Here is a 16,547-nt window from a genome sequence, read left to right as displayed (position 1 = left end):
CGGGAGGGTGTCGGTCTATCCATGTTGGCTATTTCGCCATATCCCCGACTCGGTGGAAGAGCTGGCTTATTAGCTTGCGGTGGACGGCTCTCTGCTGCGGCTCGGACGTAGCGAGTACGCTGCGAACACATCGCCTTTGTTCCGACGCGATCGCCCATCTTGCAGCTACCACGGTACGACTGCTCGTTCACGATACACGAGCAAGGTGCCGGCCATGAGGTCCGCTCGATGTTTGCACTTGACGAGGAATCTGCATGAGGACGTGCGGCATGTAAAGTAAGCATCGTTCTGCACTTGCCAACAAGAAGACGATAAGAAACGAAGATCGCCACATTGCTTGGACTTCGGTGGGACTTCGGTGGGACTGCCACGTCATTTGCAACTGTATCTTGGCCAAGCGACGTTCAAAGACACTCTTGAGATTTGCCACGAAACGACCATGGCCCAGGAAGCGGTGGTCGACGGCCGCCATGTGTTTGCCTACGCAGGATGGACGTTCGAGACAATCAAGCGCGGCGCGCTGAGCTCATCCGAGCGGTCGGCCATGAGCGACCGCTTCCGCTTGCCGCACGTACCATTGCCCGAAATGCTCTTTGGAGACAACCTCTTGCAGGCGACACACGAGGCGTCGGGCTGGCGCGTGGCCTTCCGCGCCGAAGACGCGCTTGCGACGTGGGCGACCGCCCAGCGAGAGGCGCACAACGTTGAGGCCACGGCGTTCGACGTCACGTACACGTGCGCGTACCGCGGAACACTTTCCGAGGTAGCTCGACATCGTGCGCCATGCTGTGTGCCCATCGCGCATGCTCCCCGGTAGCACGCGACGCCGCAACCGACATGCGAGACGCTGCCACTCGATCGGCTGCGCGAACACGCCGCCATTCTCTTTTACGATGACGTGATCCTCTTTGAAGGTCGCTCGACTTAAGAGGTGCAACTCACAGACGTAGTACTATGCTAGACGACGTGCGGGACCTCGGCGACGTCGAATGCAGTGTCAAGCTCGTACTCGCATGCGACGCGTACCCTCGGCTCATGACCACATCCTTGTAGCGCGTCATGCCGTTTGGATTTCTTATCCTGTGTCGCTTCTTTGCCCGCGTCGACAACAAGGTCATGCATGTCATTGGGATACTTGATGATGCGACGATCCTCTCTAGTGTGTCAAGCTCCATGACGCACGCTACTACCACAGCTTTGGCACGACGTACGTCCTCCGCGACTATGAGACACGCCACGCCCAGCACAGCGAGCTCCAAACGGTACGCTGCCAACGACGAGGACAACACGTGTACAGACAGTAATATGGTAGCTCCTTGGACCGACGACTAGGGATGAGAGGATGGTACTACGATACCGACGGCGCGAGCAAGAGAACAAAAGCATCTTATATTTGCTCGTAGGTTGACACGCCCATGGGTATTGTTCCGACCGCCAACGTCGTCTACGAAGCCATCACGCCGCAGCATGCAGAGACCGAGCGCTTAGCCTTGGCGCCAGATGACGTCGACCTCGTCCGTGCGGAACCTACAAGGACTTAGACGAATATTGTCAAGATGGCACTACCGCTGCGTGCACGTGCACTCGGCGAGCGGCGTCGGGCCAAGGTGCTGGAACTGCAACGCGCCGGCTTGCGCGATCATCGCGCCATTGTCAATACAATACCTAGTACGGTGTGCATACCAGAATGGTTCTAATCGGACGGTACCGATGGTCCATCGCACACACGCGGCCGTGACGGTCCTTGGCCATGATCTCCATCATTTCTTGGAGGCGCTTGTTGCCTAAGAGACCGTCTATAACGTCTCGAAGTTGAGAAACGAAGCGTACAGCCAACCCCGCCGACGATCAGCACTTCGGTTTGACCACAGTGCGCCATGGCCCTCTCCGTGATTTCCACCTAGCACCCATGGAATATGTCGTCAAAGCATCGCAGGAGGATGCGTCGTACGAGCATGGCAAAAATGGTTTCTTGGAGGGAGTAGCAAAGGTCGGCCTTGGTGCACTCGCCGGACGCCAGCTTGTCTCTACGCGCCATACATTGTTGAAACAGAAAGCGATGTCGAATGAGCGTACTTGGCCTCCTTCTCAATGAACGAGAGCAAGCCCGAGAACGAGACATCCATGCCCTTGACCACGTAGGGCAGCTCAATGTACTTGGAGCCTCTACCACATTGCATACATCGACCACGTGCCATGGAAGAGGTGCGATAGATACTCCTTGGCGAGCTGCTCAATGTTGTAGCCCGGGCTCGGGTCGTTCGAGAGGCCGAGCACGCGCGCTAGACGAGCTTGGTATCAGGACCAGGCACTACGACGGGATCACGCGTACCAAAGCGGTCGAGGCAGTTGCCGACGGCAATGTCGATGGTTTCGCCAAAGATGCGGTACTTCTGCATCGAGTACGAGATGACCTGCGTGTTGCCGCCGCTCACGTAGAGCACGACGGGGTTCTCGCTCTTGGTCACGGCGCGGCCCATCTCGATGTGGCCGACGCAGTGGTTCACGGCCACGAGCGGCTTCTTCCACAGCAGCGAGAGCATGCGCGCGCCAACCGCCGCCGACCGCAGCGGCGCGCCCATGCCCGGGCCCTTTGTATAGCAGATGCAGTGCAGCTGCGAAGGCGATATCTTGGCCTGCGACAGCGCGAGCCGGACAAGCGGCGCAAAGTGGACTTGGTGGTGCCATGCGGTCTCGCGCGGCAGGAAGCCTTGGCCTGCCGGCGGGATGTACGTCTTGCGCGGGTTGCTCAAGATGTCGCAGCTGCCATCGGGATGGAGCAGCAGGACGCCGACGCCGAGCTTGTTGGCGCTGCCTTCAATTCCGAGCGCATAGATCGGGCCACCACTCATCGCGACGGCTGGACAATGCAAGAATCAGTTTATTGCTCAAACAGTACGCCGTGATTGGCGTGGGCATGATTCAGCAACCAACTGGTCGTCAACTTGGGCTCTACCCGGTGCGAGGACAAGAAGGACTTATACTTGTGTCGCTCGCTAGCTAGCATGATAGTCAAATCCACTTCGACACCTAGTACGACGGTGCTCATGAGATCTAACGTTATTGGCCTAGTACGACGGTGCTCATCAGCCCAGTCCCACCGACGTTGCAGCATATTGAACTCCAAGGAACTATCGATCTGCAAGCAAAGGTATATACATTTATTATATACCCTTGCTGCAAGGCTCCGTATAAGGGCAGCGTAGCACCGATATGTGCATGAGAAGGCTTGCAGCATTTGAAGCTTGCTTGTCGTTTTGGCCCCTCTTGACTCTCGGTGCGTTAGGGATCCCTTTCCTCGCAAGGAAACGAAGGGCAAGCCAAAGGAAGCGGCCGCTTGGCACCGACGAGACAGTCCGTTCTGTTAATGACTAGCTGCTCTACAGTGCGCATTACTCGATTCTTGGGGCTGGACCAAGCACCGCTAGAATACGAATGCTTGCAGCCGCAAGCACGCGATGAAGTTTTCGGCCATAATCTGGTCGTTGATAACCTCTATAAATGCATATATATGCTTTGCACGGGATTATTCGGTTTCCGCGGAAACGGCAAGTAACGATCCCCGCAGCAAGCCCGCGCCGACCGCCCCGCCCATGCGCCATGGCGACGACGATGGAAGCGACGCCGACGACTACCCTGCTCGACATGATGGACAGCATGGTAGCGACGCTCCAGAGCAAGCAGCTCGACCTTGAAGCGCTCGGGTGCTTGGAGCAAGGGCTCTTCCTCAAGCGACGCATGCTCGGCGCCGAGGTAGACATTCTTTACATCGTCATGATGATGAGCATGAGCTTGTTCTGCATGTAGCATGACGATGTGTGCAAGATGTTCCAAGACGTCGTGCTCCTGTACAACAAGCACGCGATGGAGCAGCTCGGCGCCGGCGCCCACGAGCTATGCCTCGAACTCCTACGCAAGGCCGACGCGCTCACCAAGCCCGGCAAGTTTGCCTCGCCCGAGTCGCTACGCATCTTGACGTACAACAACTTTGGCTGCTACTACCGGCGGTACGCCCGCAAGCCTCGTCCGACGCTCATGAGCCATCGTGTAGCCTCCACAAGCTCAAGACAGCCCTCAAGTTCCTCTCCGAAGCTGCGTCTCTTGGCGCGACGACGCCCAGCGTCCGCAACCTCTCGGTGACGCACTTGAATTTGTGTGCGATCCAGTCCCAGCTTGGCCGGTACGCTTATCTATACATCATTTTCGTCAACTTGAATCGATGGTAGCCATGACGTGGCGCTCGAGCATGCGCAGTCGGCGATCTTCCACGCGCAAGAGGAGCTCGTCACAAGCGATGCGGGCAGCGACGTCCTCGACGCCCAGTCGCGGGAAGAGAAGATTGTCGCGTTGGCCATCGCATATCACAACTTGGCGGTCGAATTGGAGTTCAATGCACGGGGTGACGCGAGTCTCCAGGTAGAGAGCCACGGCGTTTCCACGGGGTATATCGTTCTTGGTATGTAGTGGTATAAGAAGGCGCTACAAATGGTCTTCAAGTACAAGGACACCAACGGGAATCTATGGAAAACGTTTAAAGCCTCGTTCGATGCAGCCAAGAAGGTACACACGCCTTTACCTGCGGTCGATATATCTCGGATACATACGCGTAGAAACACGCTACCGCGACGTTGCCCGTCGAGTACGACCATCGTTGCCTGTGCTCCTCATGCTAACGAAAGCGTAGGAATGCCAAGCAGGCCCCGCCGCGGTCTCATCGCCGCCACGTCGCACCGGCCGCAGACGCAACGCATTCGTACAAGCCGACGCAGCCCTCCAAAGCGACGCGACCGACAACGGCGTCGAGGAAGCGGCCGCCGCCCGATACGGCAGGTCGACGCTGGCACGACCGCGCGCCGTCACCGCCCAAGCAACCGACGTTTGCTGCTTTTCTAAAAGCAAAGGGACCGACAGCAGAAGCGGCCTTCAAAGTCGCGCCGCCCGACCGTCAATCCCCGCCACCCCCCTACAGCCGACGACCCACGAGTGCCCACATTGTTTCGCCACCACAGCAGTCGATACCTGCTGTTTCCATGCCTTCGTTACTACGCAGCAAGGGGCCTTCGCCCCATGCCCAACTTCAGCCCTCCGCGTCCCAGCCCAGCAAACGACGATCACTACGAATCTCTTCGACTCGGACTCGGACGAAGAAATTGTCGAAGTCTTTGAAGCATCGTCGCCGGCCGTGCGCATGGAGCGCGTCGATGTCCGGCGACCACAAGCGCGGGCCACGCTCGCACACCAAACCGAGCTTTCCAACACCACGGGCCTTCCAGAGCGAGTGTCGCACATTGAATACCTCAAGCGCCTCCGGCAGTCGGTCGAGACGGGCACTGCCAATAACGTCGACGCTCGGCCCCACGAGATCGCCAAGCAACACCGCCTGCAGCTCGAAATGCACCGAATACACGACTCAGCTGCGCGCAAGCTACAAGCGCACTACCGCGGGTACCGCGTTCGCCGGCGCCTGCCGCGGGCTTGGGCTGCCTGGGGTGCACCGTCGCCGTCGCGGGTCGAACGCTACCGGCTACACTGCGTCCTCGTGATCCAATCCATCGTGCGCATGCATCTTGTGCGGCGGTGGTTTGTCGCCTACCGCCGCCAGATGCGCGAGGCGCAGATGCGCGAGGCGCAGCAGCTGGAGGCGACGCGACGCGAACTTGCCATTCGTGCCCAAGAACGCCGATTACTTGACGAAGCCAAGCGGGAACTCGCGGCGCGCGAAGCCGAAACACGCGATCTGCTTGCCCATCAAGAAGCCGCGCGGGCCAAAGCGGAAGCGGCGTTGCGCGATGCCGAGGCCAAGCAAGCTGCGGCCCAAGCCGAAGCCGCGGCCTTCAAGCAGCGACTGGCCCAGATGGAAGCGCAAACAAAGCAGCTCCTTGCACTCAACGATGTGGAGAAGGCACGAGCGCTACGGGCGCTTCAGGAAGCGGAGAAGGTGAAAGCACTCTTGGCACAGCGTGAAGCCAAGGCCAAGGCGCTCATTGCAGAGGAGGAGATGGCCAAGGCGGACGCGGCGCAGGCCAGCGCCACCGCGGCGCGGGTCGCTTGGGAAGCACAATATGCCGAAACACAGCGCTGGATTGACGCCGAAAAAGCCAGCGCTGCTGCTGCTGTCGACACACCCGAGATGCCTGCGTTGCCACTACCAGCCGCATCGGTGGATAGCTCTGAACTGCCGCGAGAGCCAAGTACGTTGCGAGCGGTGCATGCTGCGACTCATCGATATATGCAATGGTAGGTGTTGCCAAAGTCGCGTCCGCTCGAAGAGAGCACGCGCTTGAGTTTGCACAGCAGCTCGAGGTCCACATCTCCCGAGATGATCTCTTGGCAGCCCAGCAACGCGAAGCCAAGCACTTGGCCGCCAGCGTCATTCAAGGTACAGACACGTTTGACCAATGATCTGTCGATCCGACGATGCGATTCGTAGGAGTCGTGAAAGGACGATCCGTGCGTCGCAAACGAGTATTGCCGCGGGCCAAGCAGCTCGCGGCCCAGCAGCGCGAAGCTCAGCACGTGGCCGCCAGTGTGCTTACAGCACTTTGCAAAGGCATGGCCGTGCGCCAACGCGCGCTGCACGCGTACGCCCGACACCTCAGCACTCTCGTCATTTCGCGCTGCCACACGCAACGCGAGCTGACGTCGGCGGTACTCTCCACGTGTCGATCCATACTGGCGTGCTGACTGCGTTGTAGATGCAGTTGGAGGACTACGCGTGCGCAGCCACAACGCTGCAGCGCGTCCTTCGAGGCTTCTGGTGTCGCCGCCACATTGCAACCTCGCGCTACATGTGGTCGTGCGCCGCGGCACGTATTCAAGCCATCGTGCGTGGCCGGCAGTGTCGTCTTCTCTGTACTGCGCTGCGTGCTGGCTACGACGGAGCGAGTCGCAAGATCCAGCGACTCTTTCGCCGCCACCAGTCGCGCCGCCAGCACTCTGGCACGCGCTACATTCACACCATGGCAGCGCACGTCGTGCAGCAAGCGTGGCGACGCTATCTGGCCAAGATCGAGGCGATGGATGCAATGTCGCGACGCATCGAAGGCGGGGAGCGAAACATGGCATCGCGATTGGCCCAGGCCGTCTCTGACGCGCTCTCGCAATCCTACAAGCAGCAGCTCTCGTTGGTAGCTGCTGATGCAGTCGACATGGCAGCGCGCCTCGCCGAGGCAACAACCGTTGCCCTTGGTGCGACCGTGCGAGCGCAAACGGAGACTGTGCTGAGAGTCGAAATGTCAATGGCGGGGGATCTATCCAGTGGGGTCGTCGACTGGCTGCACCGGCGGCGACTCGACGACGCTGAACGCTCGACACTGCTGGAGGAAGACATGGCGAGCCGCCTTGCCCATGCGTTTCTCGAAAAGACGCATGCCCGTGTATATGGCGAGTGGCACACGACGGCGTGCATGTCGGAGCGACTCACGGACGCCTGCCTCGACCACCTGTACGCGCACGTCATGACGTCGCGTACTGCGCTGCTGGCGGACGAAGCAGACATGGCATCTCGCCTCGCCACCGCCAGCGTTACCTGCCTCATGGACCGGATCACGCAGGCCCGGGACACGGCCAACGCTGCGATACAAGAAATCGCCGCGACGTCTATTCAAGCTCGTGTGCGCGGCTGCCTGGTTCGCCAGCAGATTGTGCTTCCCAAGCTACGCGAAGACGACGTCAACGTCCTTGTGCAAGCTGTGGTGACCGACCGTGCGGCGACAACTATCCAAGCGCTCAGTCGCGGCGTCGCTGTGCGAAAGCAGCGGCTCGTAAACGCTCGCCATGCGATGGCCGAAACACTGCGCCACGTGGACGCGGCGGTACACCAACTGGCAGCGTCGGTGATCCAAGCGCTTGGACGAGGGTACTTGGTGCGAAAGTTTCTGCCGACATCGATCAGCCGCTCGACAGTCGCCTGCATCAACGACTGCCCACAAGCAGTGATGACGGCTGAAGCAAACCAAGTCGCGCCAATAAATACCACTGTCGCCGCGTCGTGCGGTGACCTTCCTGCAGGCCCAAACGTCATGGTGGCCGGCACTGCGCCAAACAGTGTATCTGGTGAAGCAGCGACAAACGTCGACGCGATTTCGGCCACTGGTTCCGTATCGCAAGATGATGAAGACGAGAGAGAAGGCACGTTTGCTGCACCAATCACAACGGTTGCGACGTTGGATGCACGAATAGCGACGCACAATCTTCTGCCTCAACACAGCATGGTGCTCGCCGCGGCTGCTCGAGGAATCGGCACAGCGCTTTCTCGCCTCCACGACGCTTCCAAGGACGAACATCTCCAAGTCGCTCTGGAGTGCCTATCCACTACCAACGCAAACGTCGTCGACCAATGTGTTGCTGACGCCCAGGCTGCGTGGTTGGCCTCGACGGCTGGACTTGGCTTACATGCTGCGCTGCAAGTCCAATTGGCCACGTTCTTTGAGAGCCATGGCCGAGATGGGGCCGAGGCGGTGATCCAGTTGCTCGCCGCGGCAGCGGTCAACGCAGTACAGCGACATGCCTCGCAAGATAGCGCGGTCGTCTTGTGCTGCGCCGCTGAGACTGCCGTGCGCGCGTCGATCGAGACAGCTCTCAGCACCCACGCAGCAGCATATTCGGTGCGTTCGATTGCTGCCACATCCATTCAAGCCGTGGTTCGGGGCTGCGCGGTGCGTCGTCGTCGGCTGCATCAGCAACTCAGTGTCAAAGGCTTTGTAACGCGGCACATCGCGCGCGAGGTCGCCGCCATTGAAGCGCTAGCGCTCGTCGCCTCGTCCGCCGACAATAGTGTGCACCACATCGCAGCCTCTGTGCTGCAGACCGCGTACCGAGAGTACGTCCGACGTCGAGCGGCCTCGCACACGTCGTCGATTCTGAAGCAAACAAGTGGTGCGTCGCTCAACGCCCCGCGTCGCGAAAACGACGTTCACGCGAACGATGCTCCACCGCTCAAGACGCCCGTGAGCGAGGCCATAATGCGGACACCACAGGAAGAGACGGAAGCGCGTTTGCCCAGTGCAGTGCCAACGATCGCATCCGACGAGCCGAGCTCCGCACCATCACATGTCGGCGAAACGATGCCACCGGATCTATTTGATGTCGAGTTTACGCCTCGGGACGAGCCACCGGGCAGCGACGACGACGACGCTGTTGTGCCACACAAATCGACGACGACAAACAACCCATTAAGCAGGGAACCGGACGTTGCAATTTCTCACGAGCGCCGAGATGACGTCGTCGGGTCGGACACCGCGTCGTCGCATCTCTCGCTGCAGTACAGCCAAAGCTCGTTCACATCTGACGTACGGCGCCTCGTTGCATGAACCAACACGACGCGAGGTTGATGTAGATTCCCATGTCCAAGTCAAGGTCCAACCACCCCAGCGCCGAGTCGTTGGCGTCCCAGAAGCACATATCGTCGTCGTCCAGCATCCCCGCCTCTTTCGCGTCTTCCGAGGTGCCCTATTCGTCGAGCCAGGCGTCATTCGTGTCGGATATGCTCGAGGTACACCATGTCTGCAGGCTGGACATGCGTAGAAATACGTTCTTATAGGAGGACTTGACCTTGGCGCCCCCAAAGGTGTACATGATAGACTGGCTACGTCAGAGCAATATATGACATCTAATGACGTAGGTGCTCTTGGCGCAATTGCCGTCGCTCCTGCGCACGGCGTACGACAAGACGCTCGCGGCCGCGGTGCCACGCTTGCGCGTCGATCCATATGAAGTGCTCGGGCGCAACTTGCCGTTTGACGACTATGTCGAGTCGCTCAGCACCGCGTACGACGACGTCGGCGTCCTGGCCGCCGCCGATGCCCTCCGCGCCCTTACGCACGTGGACGCAGCGCTCAAGACGCAGGCAAATTTTGAATCGCTTGTCGCGGCCTTGAGTCGCAAAGCCGTCGACGACATCGACGTCTGGACCGAGGACGTGGAAGCCGCTTGCATGTGGCTGCTCCACGAGTACGTCGCCTCCTAAGTCTTCCAAATGGACCCATGGCGCTCCAAAGTGTTGAAAGCAGTTCCCGGTGGCGTCTATGACATGTACTAACATTATGATGTGGTGATGCTACGCAGCGGTCTTGGCAGCGAGGAAGTCGCGGATCGCGCTAATGTGCTGGGGTCCGATCGCGCAGCAGCCGCCAATAAGCGTCGCGCCGTGTTGGATCCATGCGTCGACAAACGTGAGGTACGTGGTCGGCGACATGTCTTGGCGGAGCGGCTGCGCGGCCTCGGCGCCCGAGAGCGTCCAGCCTTCCGGCACGGGCGTGAGCGCGTTGGCGTATGCACCCCAGCGAATGCCCATAAAGCGCAATTCGGCCTGGAGCTCGGCGCTAAAGCTCTGGAACGCCGTCGTGATGACTTCGGGTTCGCAGCAGTTGAAGAGAATGGCTTGGACAAGCGGCGAGTGGGCGACGACCGCACGGATCGCAGCGTCCACGGCCTCGCCGCTGCGCAGCGCACCGTCCTTGCCAAGCGTAAACGAGATAAAGATCGGCTTCTTCAAGTGCGCGACGCCGTCGATGGCCATGATGGCCTCGCGGATGCACGACATGGTCTCGGCCGTGAAGAGGTCGACATACGGTGCGAGCGCATCGCCAATGACCTTATAGACGGGCACGGCGTCGGCAGCGGGAAGGACGAGGTCCGGGCGGTAGCTCTCGGTGAGCGGCGGGAGCGACCCGACAATCTTGGCCGTCGGCGTCGCCGCGGCCGTGCGCGCCTCGACCGCGAGAGCCCCGGCGAGCGACGTGTACTGCGCAATCTCCGGCAGCGAAAAGCCCGAGCACGCGGTGACCGTGTAGTTGTTGCACGTGACGTACTTGGAGCCGGCGCGGAAGAAGCTCTCGTGCACCTGGCGCACGAGTGCATTGTACTCGGCGTGAACCAGCGCATACGCCGACCACGTCTTCCGGTCGTCCGGGAGGCCGAGCTGGAAGAGCTCTTCGCCGGTGCCGCCATCAAGAAGCTGGACGTCGTGGTAGTTGGCAGTCGTCGACATGGTCGGTGGCGTGCTTCTTGCTTGAGGGACGGGAGGGAAATCCGCAAATAAGCAATCAGTCTCAAGTGGAAAGCCACGCAAGATCGCCCACGATCGAGTTTACCGTTCCTTCCGGATAACGGTGCCACCCAGGTACAAGGCGTGTTTAAAACACCTTCACGTACCAGCAGGCGCCACGTCATGTATCATTGGCGTAAGGGCGCGACCGATCCAATACGGCTCTACACCACAACTAGTAAGGCGACAAGCGACCGCTGCAAGAACAATAGACACATTCTTTCTTGGTCGTTCGGGTTTATTAAGGCGTACGGGTGTGCGCGATGCAACCGCAGCGACGAACGTGCGACGAGGTCACGTCGCGGCGGCAAGAGAGTGTCGCTCTTGGCTTGCATGCACGCGCTGAGAACACAGCGTAGAGCGAAACAACATGGATTCGATTTAGTATACCGACAACGCTCGGCCTCGTAGTTCTTAGTAGTTCTTGGTTGCAAAAGAGCCTCCATGGTACCGCCCTGACGCAGTCACGGGACAGTGTTTCTCAGATCGATGGGCCCAGCGAGCGACGCGTCCGGAGCAAGCCATGCCGTGACGTGGCGACTCGCATGCGCATTCGTTGCGGTTAACGACGCTACGAACCGTACGGCGATGGGCTGCTGAACCGTGGCCGCTCCATTTCCAACCGGTTGTCAACTAATCCCCAACTGCTGTTTTAAACAATACACGTATAAAACACAAAAGGCTCCGGAAAAGACCGGCATCCAACACGATCTTCCGGATGACAAGGCGTGGCCACGCGAGGTCCATCGACGCCCTCGACCTCCAGGATGGCGAGGGACGATGAAAATGACATGATAGGACCTTATGTAGTATGCTCAAGAAAAATCACTAGGCTAACTTAAAGCGGCGATTGCATTACGCGCGCTTCTGCTTGGGCGACTCGCGGCTGCTCGAGAAGCAATTGCAGAAGCAGCCGAGCGCGAGGCCGATCGAAAGGCCAAAGGCAAAGATCGCAATGATCGCGTTCTTCTTCGTGCCCAGCAGTGTCTTGAGATCATGGACAATGATGTGCGCATGCTTGGTCGCCTCGTCCATGAGCGTCGGCACGGTGGGCACGGGCTTCTTCACGCCCGATGCAAAGCCGCCCGAGGCATATGCGACCAGTGCGTCCTTCGTGCGTTCGTTCGAGCCGTACTCGTACATGGAGCCCTTGTGGAAGAAAAGGATCGTCGGAAACCCCTTGATGTCAAAGCGCTGGCCCAAGGCCGCGTTCGCCGTCACATCCACCTTGGCCACGTTGACGCTTCCGTGGAGCTCTACAGATGCCATGAGTTTATTGCGAAGCTGTGAAAGATAGGGGTACCATTGGCCACGTCTTCGTAAACGGGTGCCAAGTGCTTGCAGTGGCCGCACCACGGTGCGTAAAACTCGACGAGCCAGTCGCCCGTCGTGGCGCCGGTGGCCGCCTGCGTGAGGTGCTCGAACGAGTCGCTCGTGAGGTCGACCACATGGGACGACGCATGGGCCAAGGCCACGAGGAGGCTCAAGACGGCGACGATGGCGCGGAAGCTCATGGCACAGCGATCTGCGGCTGGCAGCTCAAATCTCGAATTGAGATCCAGCGTGCCAGCGACAGAAAAGACAGACAATCTATTTCTGCATATTGTATACATTTCACGAGTTGACTTTAAATCGACGGAATAAAATAGATGCGCTAAAAACACGCCACTTGTTCTTTTCGAAGTGGCCGTTGCTGGAAGGATGGCGTGGACAAAGCGAGGACGAGTCTCACATGGCTTGGTCGCCGCCCACCGCCCAAGGAGGCTCTCATGGCAAGGACGCTGCGCATTGCTAGTCGCTCGCGGCGCCTCACGAAGGCGACATGCCGCACCAAGGCTCGCCACTGCAAAGCGACACGACGCGTGCATTAGGACAACCTTATAAAGATGATGGCGCCGCTTAGACGGCCTTCTCGGGGGCGTCCGTGGCACCGTACGCGGGCTTGGGCGCTTCGGCGATGACGACAACGGCGGTGACTTGCGAGCCCGAGGCATCGGCCATCGCTTGCTTGTAGCTCGGGTGCTACTCGAAGAACATAATAGGTGTGAGCGATCCGCATCACCATGAGATTGTAAACGTACCGCGAGGATGAATGTGAAGTTGACGAGGCCGAGGAGGCAGAACGCAATGCCCAAGACCAAGCCCGTCGAGCCCTGCGTTGGCGCCCACGTGCCCATCCTATCACCGTCGCGCCGTCAGCGTCCATGACCAGCATTGACATCAGCATCGTCTTCGAGGCCATCGTACACGAGGAAGAGCGTTGCACGCCCATAGGCCGTAAACATAAAGCCGAGGAAGTCATGCATGCCCTGGGCGACGTTGGGAAAGTTGTCGCGGAGCTCAAAGAGCACGAGGAGCGCGGCCTGCGCGATGAGGAAGAGCGAGTCAAGCACGCCCTTGTACGTCGTGGTCGTGTACAGGAGGTTGCCACTGTACCAGAGCATGAGCGACCCGAGCACGATGTTGACGATGCGGAGGTAGCCGTTCACGCGGCGGATCTCGAGGCGCTTGAACTTTTCTTTCGCCGAAATCTTGACCTTCTTGCCCGGCAGCAGCGCCGCGCCTTCGCCAGCCACGGGCGACGACGCCGTCGACGACGACGCTGGCGACGGAGGCACGGCCACCGCCACGGCCATCGGCGCCGGCGCGGGCGTCGCGATGGTCAAGGCTGGCGGGGGACTACTCGCTTCGGTCGACATTATTCGTGAGGGTTGGGAAATGACTGGGAAAAAAGATAGCTGGTTTCGCAAGACAGGCGGTGCCGGATACCGATGGCATACAAATTCCAAGCTGCGTGGCGGCGACAGCTTGATGGGCAACTCCTTGACTGCGATCGTAGGCCGTCCTTAGTGGACTCTCCAATGTGATGCATTTCGCGCCGAATCGCCACGACAGACAAGACTGCTATGCGCGCAGCTGTCTCTCGGAATCGGGCAAAGTGGTTCCGGTATGACCTCTCGCTATTGCTGTAGCCGCTGTGTTGGCTCTGTAAAGCATCGTCTCGATCGTTCTTGGTGCAAGCGCTGGGCGTCCAGCAGTTCTTATCTATCACATGGACCGAAAACTCCTTGCATGCAATCGCCCACCTCTCTTTATGCTACAAAAGCCCGCTGGTGAATTTCGATCCGGATAACGGCACCAAGATGGGCGGTGCCGAAAACAAAGGTCAAATCCCTAATTAGGCATTGCGATCCGAAAGCCAGATGGCCGACGTCGACGCGCTGCAGGCCCGCATTGCGGCCCTCGAAGCCCATATTCGCGAGCTCGAGGCCGAGAAGCATGGCGGTCGCCGTAAAGTGGAGCACATGAGCAGCGAGGTTATCGACTCGAATCCCTACAGCCGGCTCATGGCGCTCCAGCGCATGGGCGTCGTCGCCGACTACGAGTCGATCCGGTCGCTCTCGGTGCTGATCGTGGGCCTTGGCGGCGTCGGGTCTGTCGCCGCCGAGATGCTGACGCGCTGCGGAATCGGGAAGCTCTTGCTCTACGACTACGACCGAGTCGAGCTCGCCAACATGAACCGCCTCTTCTTCCGGCCGCAACAAGCGGGCATGACCAAGACGGCGGCGTCCGTGCAGACGCTGGCGGCGATCAACCCGGACGTGGCCTTTGAAGAGCACACGATGGACATTACGACAACCGCCAACTTTGAGCAGCTCCTCGACCGCATCGCACACGGTGGCCTCGATGGCGGGCGCGTCGACCTCGTCTTGAGCTGCGTCGACAACTACGCAGCGCGCATGTCCATCAACCAAGCCTGCAACGAGCTCAACATGACGTGGATGGAGAGCGGTGTCTCGGAAGACGCCGTCTCGGGCCACATCCAGACGCTGCTGCCCGGACGCACGGCGTGCTTTGAGTGTCTACCACCGCTCATTCTCGCGTCGGGTGTGCCCGAGTCGACGCTCAAGCGCGACGGCGTCTGCGCCGCGTCGCTCCCCACCACCATGGGGCTCGTCGCGTCGCTTCTAGTTCAGAACGCGCTCAAACATCTCCTGCGCTTTGGCAGCGTCTCGTACTACCTGGGGTACAGTGCGCTGCGGGACTTTTTTCCCGTGGACGTGCTGAGGCCCAACCCCGAGTGTGCCAGCGCCGACTGCCGCCGCCAGCAAGCCACGCATGGCCCGTGGTCACCGCCAACCCCGGCCAACTTCGATGTCGATGCTGTGGTACACGACACCAACGACTGGGGCATCCAAGTGTGCGATGCCAGCGTCGACTGCACGATCGGAGAATCGACATCCGCACCACCCGGGCTTTGCTTTGCGTACGAGGCGAGGACCATCCCCAAGCGTCCGTGTGTCGTCCGAGACGTCGGTCCAAGACCTCATGGCGCAGCTCCAGGCGTTGTAACAACCTTGGAGTCATTGCTACCACGGCCGTGGCCTTCCTACGCCTTGCTCTCGCTGTTGGCGCCCGTCGGTCGAGCGTCATGGCAACCGTATTGCCCGAGTAGTAGACAACCTGTGCAACAAGAGTATACTGTAGACTCGAAATATGATGCTTATATTGATGCAATGCAGCAGTGTGCGAGCGTATGCAGTCATCTGTGTGGAATCTTTCTACTCGTTCTTCTTGGCCTGGCGTGACTTGAGGCCTTTCGGGAGCTTCTTGGGTGACCGCATGACGGCAAAGGTGTAGCCGAGGCCGCCACCGAGCGCCAAGACGGCTGCCATCGTCTCGAGGCGGAGCGCCAGCAGCTCCGAGACGGCGAGTGAAAACGATTGGAACAGGATACGCAGCGCCGACGGCGGGTGCGGCAGCGCGGTCGGCGTCGTCGCCTTGTACCCGCCCTTAACAAAGTCGAGGATCGCGTCCTTGGTTCGCTCGTCCTTGCTCGGGAAGGCGTACACGAGCCGCTTTGTCTTGTTGACCAAAAGCACGCTCGGGTAGCTCTCGACGTTGAGGCGCGTGCGCAGCTCCTCCTCGAGTGCGCCGTCGATGCGCGCGACGACCATGTCGCTCTTGAGCTCCTCGGCGATGGCCTCGTACGCGGCTGCAAACGCGCGGCACGGGCCACACCACTGCGCGTAAAACTCGACGAGGAAGAGCTCGGACGACGAGACGCTGCCGTTGACCGGTCCTTGCAGCACCGTGTCAAAGATCGTGGTCGTCCACTCGGCCACATGGACGTTCTTGGCCATCTCGGTCGGCGCGTCTTCTTTCTTGGCTTGCTGTGGCTGGATGGCCTCGGCCTTGGGAATCACCGGCATGTCCTTCTTGGTCGATGTCGTCGTCTTGTAGCCGCCATCGGCAAACGCCACAAGCGCGTCCACACTTCGGTCGCCTTCAAAGAGCGTGTACGAGGTGTCGTGGAGCATCAGGATGGTCGGGTACGACGCGATGCGAAAGGCTTGCATGAGCGGACGGTTGGCGACATTGGTGCCATCGATCGAGCCCGCCAGCATGTTCTTGGCCTTGAGCGCCGTCGCGACCTTGCCAAAGGTCGGGAGCAGCTTGTTGCAGTGGCCGCACCACGGCGCATGAAACATGACGAGGC

The 16,547-nt window shown here is 59.9% G+C and overlaps 7 protein-coding genes across 7 annotated transcripts; 3 read left to right on the top strand and 4 right to left on the bottom strand.

Moving 5' to 3' along the window:
- Positions 1 to 427: 427 nt before the first annotated feature.
- SPRG_09917 (hypothetical protein) lies at positions 428 to 1,541 on the top strand (the record flags this gene model as incomplete). Its single annotated transcript, XM_012349661.1, has 6 exons — positions 428 to 763; positions 818 to 914; positions 962 to 1,005; positions 1,054 to 1,113; positions 1,161 to 1,262; positions 1,404 to 1,541. The coding sequence occupies exons 1-6, from the start codon at positions 440 to 442 to the stop codon at positions 1,539 to 1,541; spliced, it is 765 nt and encodes a 254-aa protein (XP_012205051.1). The 5' UTR covers positions 428 to 439.
- SPRG_09916 (O-sialoglycoprotein endopeptidase) lies at positions 1,370 to 2,878 on the bottom strand. The gene is made up of 8 exons (XM_012349660.1): positions 2,333 to 2,878; positions 2,219 to 2,282; positions 2,077 to 2,166; positions 1,952 to 2,027; positions 1,831 to 1,900; positions 1,709 to 1,784; positions 1,567 to 1,665; positions 1,370 to 1,527 (listed from the first exon to the last, which is right to left on the bottom strand). Exons 1-8 carry the CDS (start codon positions 2,850 to 2,852, stop codon positions 1,485 to 1,487), a joined length of 1,038 nt encoding a protein of 345 aa, XP_012205050.1. The 5' UTR covers positions 2,853 to 2,878; the 3' UTR covers positions 1,370 to 1,484.
- Positions 2,879 to 3,555: 677 nt separating this feature from the next.
- Positions 3,556 to 10,008, top strand: SPRG_09915 (hypothetical protein). Its single transcript, XM_012349659.1, has 14 exons — positions 3,556 to 3,753; positions 3,808 to 4,007; positions 4,052 to 4,180; positions 4,227 to 4,416; positions 4,465 to 4,560; positions 4,611 to 4,639; positions 4,685 to 4,994; positions 5,051 to 6,191; positions 6,242 to 6,379; positions 6,431 to 6,648; positions 6,696 to 9,290; positions 9,338 to 9,493; positions 9,542 to 9,568; positions 9,623 to 10,008. Exons 1-14 carry the CDS (start codon positions 3,601 to 3,603, stop codon positions 9,965 to 9,967), a joined length of 5,727 nt encoding a protein of 1,908 aa, XP_012205049.1. The 5' UTR covers positions 3,556 to 3,600; the 3' UTR covers positions 9,968 to 10,008.
- A 5-nt stretch (positions 10,009 to 10,013) lies between these two features.
- Positions 10,014 to 11,031, bottom strand: SPRG_09914 (hypothetical protein). The gene has a single exon (XM_012349658.1). It carries the CDS (start codon positions 10,988 to 10,990, stop codon positions 10,058 to 10,060), a length of 933 nt encoding a protein of 310 aa, XP_012205048.1. The 5' UTR covers positions 10,991 to 11,031; the 3' UTR covers positions 10,014 to 10,057.
- A 791-nt stretch (positions 11,032 to 11,822) lies between these two features.
- On the bottom strand, positions 11,823 to 12,631 carry SPRG_09913 (hypothetical protein). Its single transcript, XM_012349657.1, has 2 exons — positions 12,351 to 12,631; positions 11,823 to 12,303 (listed from the first exon to the last, which is right to left on the bottom strand). The coding sequence occupies exons 1-2, from the start codon at positions 12,559 to 12,561 to the stop codon at positions 11,903 to 11,905; spliced, it is 612 nt and encodes a 203-aa protein (XP_012205047.1). The 5' UTR covers positions 12,562 to 12,631; the 3' UTR covers positions 11,823 to 11,902.
- A 275-nt stretch (positions 12,632 to 12,906) lies between these two features.
- SPRG_09912 (hypothetical protein) lies at positions 12,907 to 13,746 on the bottom strand (the record flags this gene model as incomplete). Its single annotated transcript, XM_012349656.1, has 3 exons — positions 12,907 to 13,069; positions 13,129 to 13,225; positions 13,295 to 13,746. The coding sequence occupies 3 exons, from the start codon at positions 13,744 to 13,746 to the stop codon at positions 12,947 to 12,949; spliced, it is 672 nt and encodes a 223-aa protein (XP_012205046.1). The 3' UTR covers positions 12,907 to 12,946.
- A 489-nt stretch (positions 13,747 to 14,235) lies between these two features.
- Positions 14,236 to 15,400, top strand: SPRG_09911 (hypothetical protein; the record flags this gene model as incomplete). The annotated part of the gene is made up of 2 exons (XM_012349655.1): positions 14,236 to 15,314; positions 15,340 to 15,400. Exons 1-2 carry the CDS (start codon positions 14,251 to 14,253, stop codon positions 15,398 to 15,400), a joined length of 1,125 nt encoding a protein of 374 aa, XP_012205045.1. The 5' UTR covers positions 14,236 to 14,250.
- Between the last annotated feature and the right edge of the window lie 1,147 nt (positions 15,401 to 16,547).

Source organism: Saprolegnia parasitica (genome assembly GCF_000151545.1).
Source record: "Saprolegnia parasitica CBS 223.65 unplaced genomic scaffold supercont2.56, whole genome shotgun sequence".
Taxonomy (NCBI): domain Eukaryota; phylum Oomycota; class Saprolegniomycetes; order Saprolegniales; family Saprolegniaceae; genus Saprolegnia; species Saprolegnia parasitica.
This window is presented reverse-complemented; position numbering and strand designations above follow the sequence as displayed.

What these genes read in the sequence shown, in the direction of transcription:
- SPRG_09916 (XM_012349660.1), bottom strand. Translation starts at nt 2,852, where the DNA reads ATGAGTGGTGGCCCGATCTATGCGCTCGGAATTGAAGGCAGCGCCAAC. An exon ending in ATTGAGCAGCTCGCCAAGGA is followed by an intron (nt 2,167 to 2,218) that starts GTATCTATCGCA and finishes GCAATGTGGTAG; the next exon opens with AGGCTCCAAGTACATTGAGC. An exon ending in GTGTGTGCGATGGACCATCG is followed by an intron (nt 1,666 to 1,708) that starts GTACCGTCCGAT and finishes ACACCGTACTAG; the next exon opens with GTATTGTATTGACAATGGCG.
- SPRG_09915 (XM_012349659.1), top strand. Translation starts at nt 3,601, where the DNA reads ATGGCGACGACGATGGAAGCGACGCCGACGACTACCCTGCTCGACATG. An exon ending in ATCCAGTCCCAGCTTGGCCG is followed by an intron (nt 4,181 to 4,226) that starts GTACGCTTATCT and finishes AATCGATGGTAG; the next exon opens with CCATGACGTGGCGCTCGAGC. An exon ending in GACCCACGAGTGCCCACATT is followed by an intron (nt 4,995 to 5,050) that starts GTTTCGCCACCA and finishes GTTACTACGCAG; the next exon opens with CAAGGGGCCTTCGCCCCATG.
- SPRG_09914 (XM_012349658.1), bottom strand. Translation starts at nt 10,990, where the DNA reads ATGTCGACGACTGCCAACTACCACGACGTCCAGCTTCTTGATGGCGGC.
- SPRG_09913 (XM_012349657.1), bottom strand. Translation starts at nt 12,561, where the DNA reads ATGAGCTTCCGCGCCATCGTCGCCGTCTTGAGCCTCCTCGTGGCCTTG. An exon ending in TTACGAAGACGTGGCCAATG is followed by an intron (nt 12,304 to 12,350) that starts GTACCCCTATCT and finishes TGGCATCTGTAG; the next exon opens with AGCTCCACGGAAGCGTCAAC.